At 37.6% G+C, this 12,862-nt stretch overlaps 3 protein-coding genes across 4 annotated transcripts in view; 2 read left to right on the plus strand and 1 right to left on the minus strand.

The window, feature by feature from the left end:
* The window catches only part of LOC104779585 (glutathione S-transferase Z1), an 8,771-nt gene extending 8,218 nt beyond the window's left edge, over nt 1–553 (plus strand). Inside the window, exon 10 of the mRNA XM_010503952.2 lies at nt 284–553. Within this exon, the coding sequence (XP_010502254.1) occupies nt 284–388 (105 nt within the window). The 3' untranslated portion in view covers nt 389–553. The remainder of the gene's footprint in view (nt 1–283) is intronic.
* On the minus strand, nt 456–1,723 carry LOC104779584 (cinnamoyl-CoA reductase 1). Its single transcript, XM_010503951.1, has 2 exons — nt 1,174–1,723; nt 456–1,069 (listed from the first exon to the last, which is right to left on the minus strand). The coding sequence occupies exons 1-2, from the start codon at nt 1,636–1,638 to the stop codon at nt 578–580; spliced, it is 957 nt and encodes a 318-aa protein (XP_010502253.1). The 5' UTR covers nt 1,639–1,723; the 3' UTR covers nt 456–577.
* LOC104779583 (uncharacterized protein YacP) lies at nt 1,796–4,255 on the plus strand. Of its 2 annotated transcripts, none has more exons than XM_010503949.2 (10): nt 1,796–2,035; nt 2,312–2,386; nt 2,480–2,604; nt 2,725–2,888; nt 2,973–3,042; nt 3,135–3,189; nt 3,303–3,386; nt 3,468–3,506; nt 3,584–3,630; nt 3,722–4,255. In XM_010503949.2, the coding sequence occupies exons 1-10, from the start codon at nt 1,880–1,882 to the stop codon at nt 3,828–3,830; spliced, it is 924 nt and encodes a 307-aa protein (XP_010502251.1). In that variant the 5' UTR covers nt 1,796–1,879; the 3' UTR covers nt 3,831–4,255. The 2 variants fall into 2 exon arrangements, with proteins under 2 accessions (XP_010502251.1, XP_010502252.1); XM_010503950.2 differs by having other exon boundaries at nt 2,315–2,386.

Raw genomic sequence — 12,862 nt, forward strand, 5'->3', positions numbered from 1 at the left:
AACATTGTTTTGCAGGCTGATCTCTTTCTAGCACCACAGATCCACGGAGCAATCAACAGATTCCAGATTAACATGGTACTTTTCCTTCTTTAAACTATGCTTCCGATACCTAAATTTGTTTCAGGTCTAGGTTGTAGTATATCCTCAAATGCCTTGAATCCTTGATCAGTTTTGCGGTAGCATGAATCATATGATACAAAGATAGTCCTATTGTAGTAACATGGTACTTTTGCGGTTTTAATTTCTACAATTTGGTAAAACGCATTCGTATGGATTTCCACAGGAACCGTACCCGACTCTTGCAAAGTGTTACGAGTCATACAATGATCTTCCTGCTTTTCAAAATGCTGTCCCAGAGAAACAGCCAGATGCTCCTTCCACCAACTGATTCTGCAAACCGTAAGCTGCTCTCAGCTCAATAGTCAATAATACCTCGCAGTCAACAACAACGATGATGATAATAATTACTTGTATTCATATTATCATATATGTATCATAGTACTTCTTAGTTCCTCTACTTGTATTATACAATAAAGGTCTTAAGAGTTTGACATATGCAAAGATAACTAGTACACTCTCAGAGGAAGCCTTTCTCTCTAAGACTCTGGACCGTCTCCTTAACCGCATCTTCCACAGCAGTAAAAACCAGCCCGAGCTCAATCAATCTCTTAGCCGCGTCATCACAAGACGTAAGCCCGGGTTGAGTCTCTTTATCAAACTTGTGAATAGAAAACTCAGGAAAGAGCTTGGACACGAGAGCAGCAAACTCACTGAACTGATAAATCCCATTAGTGCATAGAAACCGACCAGAAGCTTCAGGTTTTTCGAACAGCATCACTTGGCCTTTAGCCACGTCTCTCACATGCACCACACCGAGCCAGTAATGCTCTTGCGTCTCGGTGGAGCCTTGTAAAAGCTGTAGCAAAACGGCACAGCTTGCGTTTAGGTTCGGTTGCAGAAGCGGTCCAAGACATGTTGATGGATGGATCGTGACAATGTTGGTTCCATGCTTCTCCGAAAATTCCCAAGCTGCTTTCTCAGCTAAAGTCTTCGAAACTGGATACCATTTCTAAAATCGAAATCATACACAAATTGTTACAAATATAATATATAATTTAACTAAACATTCTTATAAAAATCACAAACCAATTCAAAAATAAAAATTTAACGAACCTGCATCGACTTGCAAAAATCGAGATCGGTCCACGAGGACTCATCGACGGGAACTCTTTCCGGCCAATTAGGGTTAGGAACCAAGGCGGAGATAGATGACGTGATCACCACGCGTCTGACATTAAACCTCTTAGCAGCTTCCAACACATTGATCGTTCCCTTAACCGCGGGTTCGACCAGCTCCTTCTCAGGATTCACCGGTGGATCCAACGTACAAGGTGACGCCACGTGGAACACTCCACTACATCCATCGATAGCTCTGGAGATTGCGTCGGAGTCTAAGAGATCCGCTTCAAAGACCTCGATCTTAGAATCCGATCCGGGTAGTTTCAGGAGATGAGTCGGGTCGGATCCTGGGTATATCGAAGCGTGGATTTTGGTATAACCCTTCTCAATCAACGTTCGGATTATCCAAGATCCGATGAAACCATTAGCTCCGGTCACACACACTGTCTCTTTCGCCATTGATGATCGTAAAAGCTCACAAAATTTTATTTTTCTCTCTCTTTAACTATAAAAATTGGGTTTTTAACTGTTGTTGTAGTAAAAAAGGATCCTTGTTTTTTTAGTTACTCGAAATAAAAGTTTGATTTTTTTTTTTTCTTTTCTTAAAGATAGAAGAAAGAAACATAACCTTGACATGATATTATCCACTAGTTGAGCTATATAGACTTTTTTCGTGACGAATGAAAACAGTAGTCAATAGATGAAAACCGCCGGAGCACCGCCGCAAAGAGGTGGTTCCTCCTCCGCCGCTTACTTATACCGGTCTTCATCATCGTGCTGCTCCGATAGCTGTAGAGTTTTGGTGGTAAAGATGGGAGGAAAAAGCAAGAAACCTCATGAATCGTCTTCTTTTAAGGTTCACACACGAATACACAGTTTATTGTAAAGGTTTGGTCTTTGAGAACTAACTGAGAATTCCGGATAATTTAAATGGAATTTGATTAATTTGGTTCCCTTTATGATGTATGTATATTGGTGTTATGGATATGATGAGCATTTTGCAATCACTGATTTAATCAATGATGTTGATAGATTTGTATGAATTCTGAAATTCTCAGATTGGAGTTTATGGATATGGTGAATGTTCATTGAGCATTTTGCAAACCATTGATTTGATTATGGTTTTTGATAGCAGGATTCAGAGCCGGAACCACCGAGAATCAAATCCAATGTTAAGCATAATTTGCAGCTTCTGAAGTTATGGAAGGCATGTAGTACTGTGAAATTTTTTGTCTATCCATTAGTGTTCAAGGGTTTGTCGAAATTCTAATCTTTGGAACTGTATGATATAAATGTGTAGGAGTTTCAGAGCAGAGGATCTGGCACGGCTAAGCCAGCGACTAGTTACAGGAAGAAGAAAGCAGAGAAAGACGAGTTACCGGATGATAGCGAACTCTACCGTGATCCTACAAATACGCTATATTAGTAATTACTCACTATGTATTAAGTTTCTCATTTTACCATATTCAAGTTGTTTGGAGAATGATTTTTGAGGTTTGAAATTTCTAAGGAATGTTTTGTTATTCCTTGAAAGCGGTTTTACAGCACGAACCAGGGTCTATTGGACGACGCAGTTCCTGTTTTGCTTGTTGATGGTTATAATGTGTGTGGATATTGGATGAAGCTAAAGAAACATTTCATGAATGGAAGGCTTGACGTTGCTCGGCAGAAGTTAGTTGATGAACTTGTGTCCTTTAGTATGGTTAAAGGTACAAACTTTCGAAGAATCTACATTTGATTACTTCTATGGCTCTTTTTGGCTAATGCGACAATTTGATTTGAATTTGTTGTAGAGGTTAAGGTAGTGGTTGTCTTTGATGCTCTCATGTCTGGTCTCCCTACTCACAAGGAAGACTTTGCAGGGTACAGTCATTTGGACCTTTTCTGTCTTAATAGTTGTTTTCATACCCTTATTTACTTTAACAACTAAGAAAAGGTTTATTCTTTTTGGCCAGTGTTGATGTGATTTTCTCAGGAGAAACTTGCGCTGACTCTTGGATTGAAAAGGAGGCAAGGAAAATATGATCTCTTTATACCATAGGGTTCAAAGTTCAGACAGAAGGTTTTTTTTTGAATCATTGCCGATGTTTCTTCATTTCTGATAAAATTACTGAAATTGATAGGTGGTTGCTTTGAGAGAAGATGGATGCCCCAAGGTTTGGGTTGTAACATCTGATGTTTGTCAACAACAAGCAGCTCATGGAGCGGTATTGCCCATCATATTGATGTAATAAAAAAATCATTATGCTCATATCTTGTTATTGATTTTGGTGACTAAATCTTGACAGGGAGCTTATATTTGGAGTAGCAAGGCACTGGTTTCTGAGGTATGATCACCAAAGCAATTGCCTTTCTATATTTATGATTTGAGTTTCATGTGATCTTATGAAACATCATATTGTAGATCAAATCAATGCACAAGGAGGTTGAGAGAATGATGCAAGAAACAAGGTTACATTGGATTTTTTTTTGCGTTTTTACATTCTGTGCTTGGAGCTAACCCAAAAAAACTGAGAAAACTCTGACTACTTTTGTATTACAGGTCAACATCTTTCCAAGGGAGATTGCTGAAACACAATCTTGATTCTGAAGTCGTCGATGCTCTTAAAGATCTAAGAGACAAATTATCAGAAAACGAAACAAAGAGATGACCAAGATCAATCCAGATTATAACTAGGCCCAAAAGATAACTTAAAACTACGTTCAAGCATTTGATGAAAAGAAGGTTGAAAATTTTCAGGAAGCAGCATGGTTCACTTGGATGCCTACAAGGTATTGAAGCCATAGATAGTGGCTGAGTTTGTTTCCCTAAATCTTGGATGTTCAAATGAAGAATCCGAAACCATTTCACAGCTTGAAAATGATATAAAGCAGTTCAATATGTCTCAGCTCATGTGGAAAATGCCTAATTTTTCAGCAGAGATGATTATATATTGAGCACTTCATTGGAATAAAGTTTTGTTGTGGTCCAAAATAGTGTGTTCACCACATTATATTTACTCCGATTTGAGATCTTGAAGAGTATAATACCTGCAGCTTATCATCTGAAGCTACTTCACAATGTTTAACTTTTCAACTCTCATCTTTCACGTTTCTCATTTACAATGTTTTATTGGTTCTGTTTGGGAAAAGGTTGGTTGCTTGTTGTTCAATGAAATCTTCTCATATTGCCTTCTGCTACTTTGGACAACAGAATCTATCTCTCTGTGATGAAGAAAAGGCTGAGAAAATTGGTTGGAAATTTGATCAATTCATGGAGATTCAAGTTTAAAGAGAAGTCGCAGATTAGAGAGTATTTAGCGGGCTTGAAAAAGAGTTGTGAGTTGGATACAACTGATAAGCTACAAAAGAGTATAGTTCAGGAGAAAGAGACATATGATTGAAGCTGACAAGAGTGTGCAAAGCGCATGAGTTTAGCTGGAGGTGGTTTAAAAGAAGTGACAAACTTGTAACATAAAGGAAGTTTTGGCTTGAGAGAGTATCTATAAATATAGTGACCAGTCGACATTAGACAGAGTGTGGAGTACAGAATCTAAAGAATGCAAAAATTCTAGACTCAAAAATTGTTCTTTGATCGTAAAAGTCATAAGTGGAAACTTGGTAATTATATTTATCTTCAATTTTTGCTTTAATTTCAATATATAGGTTTATAGTTAGATTTTACTTATTTAAAACTTTATTCTTCTAAGGTAAACAATTAATGATGGAGTCAACTTTTAATTTAAATTTTGGGTGGAAAAAGTAATAGTTTTTGCATATGTTTTGCTTATTTTTTGCATATATTATACTTTATTTTTTATTTATATATATATATATATATATATATATATATACGTAAAATAATTATCCTACTATATTAATTGAGAAGTACAGATATGAAACTAACCTTAAAATATGTAAAAACTTGCGTTCAATTGCCATTAGAAAATTTAATTAAGATTAATTAATTAATTAAATAAATATAATTAATTAAAAAATAAAAACGTGGATAGATCAAATATAAAAAAATCTAGAAAAGTAAAAGAAAAATATTCAGATCAAACTAATTTGTACTTGAAAGAAATTAAAGAAAAAATAACCGCTAAGATTTTTTAAAAATACAGATAACTTGTACAGTTAGGCCGAAGATCCGGTAAGGAAACTGTAGATAGTCAGGGTGGTAAAATGGTGTAAGGGGCAGATCATGGACAGGAAGCAGCTCTGTCTCCTCGTTGTTGATCCTGAAAAGATACAAGACCACAGCAGCATTATAGATCAGAAAGACCACGACTCTGAACCGCTTCTCCATAAAAACCATCGACAGAAGGTTTGAAACGACGGCAAGAATCTCAGGAACAATGAAGAACGCGAGGAGTTCAGATCCTGCAACAATGTAGCATAGCTGCTTGCGTAGAATCCGGTTAACCGAAACACGTCTCCCATCGCCGCTCTCTGTTTTTTTTTTCTCCGTCTGATTTAATTTGATTTTTTTTCTCCGTCTGATATGATTTGGTTGATTTTAGTGATGTTAATTAAATGAGACATTTGAAGTTCTTTCTACTTTCAGAAATTTCTCAGCTACTCCGTTCATGGCTCAAAGTAGTAGTCTGATGAAACAGAGAGAGAGGACGTGCGCGTGTTATAAGAAAAACAAAGAAAAAAAGAGGCAAACCAAAGTCGTTAAATTTTGGGAAATTGCATTGTATAACTCGAAAAAATATTATAATTCAATAGCTATACTAACCATATAAAGGTAATATAGTGTATATTTTCTATAATAATTACAAGATTAACCCTCCTGTTATTACCTTCTACCACCACTTTCTATCACCACCGCCGTCTCTTACCGCCGGCGACCACCGCCGGAAACCACCTCCGGCCACTCCCACCACCTCCGACCATCCTCCACCACCGTCGGCCACCCTCCACCACCACCTCCTCCAAACTATCAACACCACCCCCTTGGTAATTTTTCCTACCCCTTATGTCATTCACCTAATTTTTTGAATTAGTATGCTATATTCTTAAATACATTATCAATTTGGGCTAGTGCACTAATTCACCCTTAAATTTTTCCGAAATATCAATTGAACAACAAAAAAACAACCATTCTTTCTTCCCCCAAATTAAAAATGAACCCTTGGATTGGAACTAAACCGAAAAGTAAACCCAACAAAATTGAAAGAAACCTACCAAACCGAAATGTTTAACCCGACACTGAAACTGACAAAGAAAAAAGACAAAATCCCAAATTCCCGAAAAAACAAAAAACCTAACTTTCGTAATTGGAAAAATCCAGAATTTTGTTTGTTGTATATGAAATTTAAATGTCTATGTGGTTCACTTGTTGTCACAGAGTGTCAGGATTATGCTCTAGTAGCTTTAGACGTTATATGTTGAGACAATCGTTGTATGTTGTTATTGGGGCATACTCTTTTGATACAGAACAAATGATTAAAAACCCCAAGGATGGGAAGTATTGGAAGATATGGAAGATATAGTTTCTATTATGTTGTATTGTGAATATTCTCCACCTAGAATTTAGGAAGTTATACATCTTGCTCCCCAAGCTTAGTATATTCTGTTTCTCTCTTGTATATATACGTGATTTAAAGGGTTTGAGATCAATAACACAAGCATTCTGAATATCTAGCAATTTCTAGTTTTACATGGTATCAGAGCCAAAAGCTTAAAAAGTTTTCTTTTCTTTGTTCTCTCTGTTTTTCTCTGTTTTTCCTTCGTTTCTCTTCTTTTTGGTTTTTCTGTTTCATTTGTTTCAATTATTACGATGGCTGAAGATAAAGCTCTTGTTAAGGCCTCTGACTCTAACAATGTCACGCCGTACACCTTGCCCTCGTCGGACAATCCTGGTTCAATGATCTCTTCGGTTGTGTTGACGGGAGAGAATTATGCAGAGTGGACAACCGAGATGTTCAACGCTCTTCGTGCCAAGAGGAAGATAGGGTTTGTCAATTGGTCAATCCACAAACCTGAAGAAGACAGTTCGGAGATGGAATCTTGGACAAGCGTGAACTCGATGGTTATCAGATGGTTGCACACTTCAATTTCTCCTCGTGTTAGGTCAACTATGTCGTTTATTGATGATGTTGCAGAATTGTGGGAAAGTTTGAAGACTCATTTCTCTGTTGGAAACAAGGTTCGAATTCACCAGCTCGTGTGTCAGCTGGGTTCGTGTAAACAAGAAGGGCAGTCCGTCATGGACTACTACGGACGTCTTGTGAACTTGTGGGACGAACTTCAACAGTATGGTCAACTACCGGTGTGTACTTGCGGAGCAGCTGCCAAAATCGCACAAGATCGAGAGGAGGAGAAAGTTCACCAGTTTGCTATGGGACTTGATGAGTCTCGTTTTGGGAACGTAATTTGCCAGATTGTTGATGCTGATCCTCTACCTGATTTGGCACAAGCTTATGCCAAAGCTGTCCGACAAGAGCAACGCCTTGCTGCAAAGAAGAAGGAACAACAATATGATGCAGTACGGTTTACTACTCGACGAGATTCACTGCAACAAGAGTTGATTTCTCCAATAGTTGGAAACAAGAGTGAAGTTTCTGGGTTTGCGACTCGATCTGGGTTTTTGCAGAACAACAACAACAAGAACAGAGACTGTAACTTACTCTGTTCTAATTGTGGAAGATCAGGTCAAGAGAAGGAGTTTTGTTGGGAGTTCGTCGGATATCCAGAGTGGTGGACCGATCGAAACAGAGAAGGACGTGGATCCAGTCATGGAGGAGCTAGTCGATCTAATTTTCCAGGCTGTGGGCGTGGTTATGCAACGGCTGCACATGCTACAATCCCCCATGCCTCGACGTATCCAAGTTGCACTCCGGAACAGTGGCAAGCCATAAGTAAGATGACTTTGGAGAAAACAAGTGCCAATTCAGATATTTTCTAGTAAGATACACGAGGAATTAATCCTTGACACTGGAGCCTCTCATCACATGACCGGAAATATTAACTTGTTGGTCGATGTTGTATCAACTCCTCTTTGCTCTGTTGGGTTTGCTGATGGAAGTAACACGATCTCGAAAAGCATGGGTGTGCTTCATGTTTCGGATCATATTACTCTCCATAACGTTTTATATGTTCCAAATCTCAATTGTTCACTTATCTCCGTTTCTAAGTTGCTCAAACAAACCGGTGGTATTTCCTTGTTTACTGATACACTTTGTGTTTTACAGGACCATTTTTCAAAGATTGATTGGAGCTGGGGCAGAACGTGATGGGCTTTACTATGTGATGGATGTGGCTGATGTGCAAGTTAACAAGGTTGTAGTGAAGTGTGACTCGACGTTGTGGCATCGTCGGCTAGGACATCCTGCATTTTCAGTTCTTTCTACTTTACCTATAAGTTATGGTGTTTCTAATTAAGCTAGTCATAGTTCTTGTGACGTTTGTTTTCGGGCTAAGCAGACAAGAGAAGTTTTTATGATAGTTCTAATAAAGAAAAGGATTGTTTTTCATTGATTCATGTTGATGTTTGGGGTCCGTACCGTCTTTCGGCTTCGTGTGGGGCTGTATATTTTTTGACAATTGTAGATGATTTTCTAGGGCAGTATGGACGCATCTGTTGTTAGAGAAATCAGAAGTTCGTCAAGTACTTGAAAATTTTTGCGCATATGCCGAAAGACAGTTTCACAAGCCAGTACGCACGGTGCAAAGTGATAACGGTACTGAATTTATGTGTCTTACAAAGTTTTTTTAGAGCAAAGGAATTGTTCACCAAACATCGTGTGTTGCCACTCCACAACAAAATGGGCGTGTTGAAAGGAAGCATCGTCATATTTTGAACGTTGCTCGCTCTCTTCTTTTTCAAGCTGGCTTGCCGGTTTCGTTTTGGGGAGAGGCTATTTTAACAGCCACATATCTCATTAACCGCACTCCTACTAAGGTCCTCCACAACCGTACTCCATATGAACTTCTTTATGGTGAAAAGCCTTCGCTTGATCACATCAAAGTGTTTGGTTCATCTTGTTATACTCACCGACGTGATCGAGATAAAGATAAGTTTGGAAAGAGAAGTCGTCGTTGTATTTTTGTGGGTTATCCTTTTGGAAAAAGGGTTGGAAGGTCTTTGATCTCAACACCGAAGAATTCTTGGTCTCCCGTGATGTGGTTTTTCAAGAAGATGAGTTTCCTTGGGCTACAAGGCATAGTGATTCAGGAACGACGAAAATGGTGTCTCCTAGTGATATTGTTGATGATGATTGGATGATTCCTGTATCCCTCGCGCGTGATGACAGGGAGAGTAATGGTTCTATTGGTAATGATCTTGTCACGCCTGCTTCCTCGACACTGGCCTCCGAGACGTCTACTTCACATGTTGATGATGCGTCTCCTAACCCAGCTTCTGTTGTGCCTATTTCGCATGAAACAAATGAGTCTGTTGTGGTTGAAAAGGATGTATCTCCTTCTGCTGCTCATGATGGTGTGTTGCCAGATAGTAGTAATGAGTTGGGTAAAGGAAAACGCCAAAAGCTTCCGTCAGTTCGCTTGCAAGGTTATGTAACTTACTCTACACGCTGCACTGAAGAACCCCATCATGATTCACCCAACTTCACCTCAGATTCTTCGTCTACGGTCCAAGGTACAGACACTCCTTATCCTTTGACGAATAATATATGTGATGATAATTTCTCACCCGCTCATAGAGCATTTTTGGCGGCGGTGGTTAGTGAGGTTGAGCCAACTTCTTTTAAACAAGCCATGCAAGATCCTCGTTGGACTAATGCTTGTGGCACTGAGATTATAGCTATGGAAGAAAATCGTACTTGGAGCGTCGTTGATTTACCTCCTGGTAAAGAAGCTATTTATAATAAATGGGTTTTCAAAATAAAGTATAATGCTGATGGCTCCTTAGAACGCTATAAAGAGAGGTTAGTTGCTTGTGGAAATCGCCAAGTCGAGGGTGAAGATTACAATGAGACGTTTGCTCCGGTTGTTAAAATGACTACCGTTCGAAGTTTACTACGTATTGTTGCTGCTAAAAATTGGGAAGCTTACTAGATGGATGTACACAATGCGTTTCTGCATGGTGATCTAGAAGAAGAAGTTTATATGAAGTTACCTGTCGGATTTCGTCATTCTTCTACCAATAAAGTTTGTCGGCTTCACAAGTCTTTGTATGGTCTAAAGCAAGCCTCGCGTTGTTGGTTTGCTAAGCTTACTCATGCCTTGACAAAGTTTGGTTTTGTTCAGTCGTACGAAGATTATTCACTTTTCATGTACTCGAAGGGTGACATTGAGCTTCGAGTCCTTATTTATGTCGATGATATGTTGATCTGTGGAAATCACTCACATATGATTAAGAGGTTCAATGAGTATTTGGGACGTTGTTTTCACATGAAAGATTTAGGTAAGGCAAAGTATTTTCTTGGTATTGAGATTGCTCGCAGTCCTGAAGGTATCTATATGTCTCAACGGAAGTATGTTCTTGATATTGTTTCCGAAGTTGGACTACTAGGGTGTGAACCCTCTCCTATACCGATGGAACAAAATCTCAAGTTGGGTTTGAGCAAAAGTGATTTTCTTCCCAATCCGGAAGTGTATAGGCGTTTGGTAGGTCGTCTGATTTATCTTCTTACAACACGTCCGGAATTGTCATATTCAGTTCAGCATCTGTCCCAGTTCATGAAAACGCTGAGAATTGATCATATGGAAGCTGCATTGCGTGTTGTAAGATACTTAAAGGGTACTCTGGGTCAAGGCATTCTCTTAAGCTCAAATTCTGACTTGACTCTAACCGCGTATTGTGACTCGGACTACAACTCGTGTCCACTTACACGTCGCTCGTTGAGTGGTTAGGTTATGTTTCTCGGTGGATCTCCTATCCCTTGGAAGACTAAGAAGCAAGATAAGGTGTCCCACTCATCTGCTGAAACTGAGTATCGCTCCATGAGAAATGCATTGACAGAGGTGTTATGGCTTCAGAAATTGTTTGTTGATTTGGGCTGTTCTCCAACAAAGCCAGTTCGTTTGTTTTGTGATAGTGATGCAATTCTAGAAATATCAACTCATCAAGAATTGGTTCAAGGAAAATAAAGATCAAATTATAAAGAAGTTTCTAGAAGACAATCAATTCATGGCTACATCAAGAAAGTGTCTAGATACAAAGAACCAATCTCCATCAATGATGATTGATAAAATCTCTCAAATTTATTCTTGATTTATTTATGTAATTAATTTGATTTATTTTGTATTTATGTTATTGATTTGTAAATTGAGCCTATATAAGCTCATGTTTCCCTTCATTGTAAATATAGAATATTTTTGGAAAAATAAAAGATAGAGTTTTCTCACTTTGAAGCTTAGGCTTTTGTTTTACTTGTCTTTTCTATTGTGTTTGATTCCTTTAGAAAACAAGTTGTATCTTTATCTTTGTGTGTGATTCACTAAGATATTGATTTGTGTTCTTATCACAAGTCATTCCGCAACTTTGTGTGGCGAACTTCGATCCATCATTCATCTCCATCTTATCCGAGTTAGTTAGAGAGGTCCTTTAGACCAGCTATCGACTCACCCCTATTTTGGCTCACGTCATTTTGGTATCAGAGCTAAAAGCTCCTATCTCTTATTGTTTCATTTCAGCTTTAATTTGAAAATAAATAAATAAATAAATCATTTTTGTTTTATTTAAATCGTTTAAAAAAATAGTACAAAAAAAAATTGGTTTTTATTTGCTGAATTTCAGTTTTANAATTTTTTGAAAATATATATATATATATATATATATATATATATATATATATATTTTATTTAATTCGTAGAAAAAAATACAAAATAACTTTGTTTTGATTTGTTGAATTTCAGTTTTATTTGAAAAAGAAAAAAAAATTGCTTTGTTTTAATTTCATTCTACTTTTCAATAAAAAATATATATATGAAAACTTTGGTTTTAGTTTTGAGGACAAAACCTTTTCAAGAAGGAGAGAGTGATGCAATTCTAGAAATATTAACTCATCAAGAATTGGTTCAAGGAAAATAAAGATCAAATTATAAAGAAGTTTCTAGAAGACAATCAATTCATGGCTACATCAAGAAAGTGTCTAGATACAAAGAACCAATCTCCATCAATGATGATTGATAAAATCTCTCAAATTTATTCTTGATTTATTTATGTAATTAATTTGATTTATTTTGTATTTATGTTATTGATTTGTAAATTGAGCCTATATAAGCTCATGTTTCCCTTCATTGTAAATATAGAATATTTTTGGAAAAATAAAAGAGAGAGTTTTCTCACTTTGAAGCTTAGGCTTTTGTTTTACTTGTCTTTTCTATTGTGTTTGATTCCTTTAGAAAACAAGTTGAATCTTTATCTTTGTGCGTGATTCACTAAGATATTGATTTGTGTTCTTATCACAAAGTCATTCCGCAACTTTGTGTGGCGAACTTCGATCCATCATTCAACTCCATCCTATCCGAGTTAGTTAGAGAGGTCCTTTAGACCAGCTATCGACTCACCCCTATTTTGGCTCACATCAGATAGTGAAGCTGCTATTCATATATCGTCTAATCCAATGTTTCATGAGCTCACTAAACATATTGAATCTGATTGTCATGTTGTTAGAGATGCAGTACAAGATAGGACTCTCACAATGGTTCATATTGGTACCCATGATCAGATTGCGGATATTTTCACCAAGGCGTTGGGACGTGTTCCGTTTGAAAAACTATCATCCAA

Source organism: Camelina sativa, chromosome 4, assembly GCF_000633955.1.
Source record: "Camelina sativa cultivar DH55 chromosome 4, Cs, whole genome shotgun sequence".
In the NCBI taxonomy this organism is placed as follows: Eukaryota; Viridiplantae; Streptophyta; class Magnoliopsida; order Brassicales; family Brassicaceae; genus Camelina; species Camelina sativa.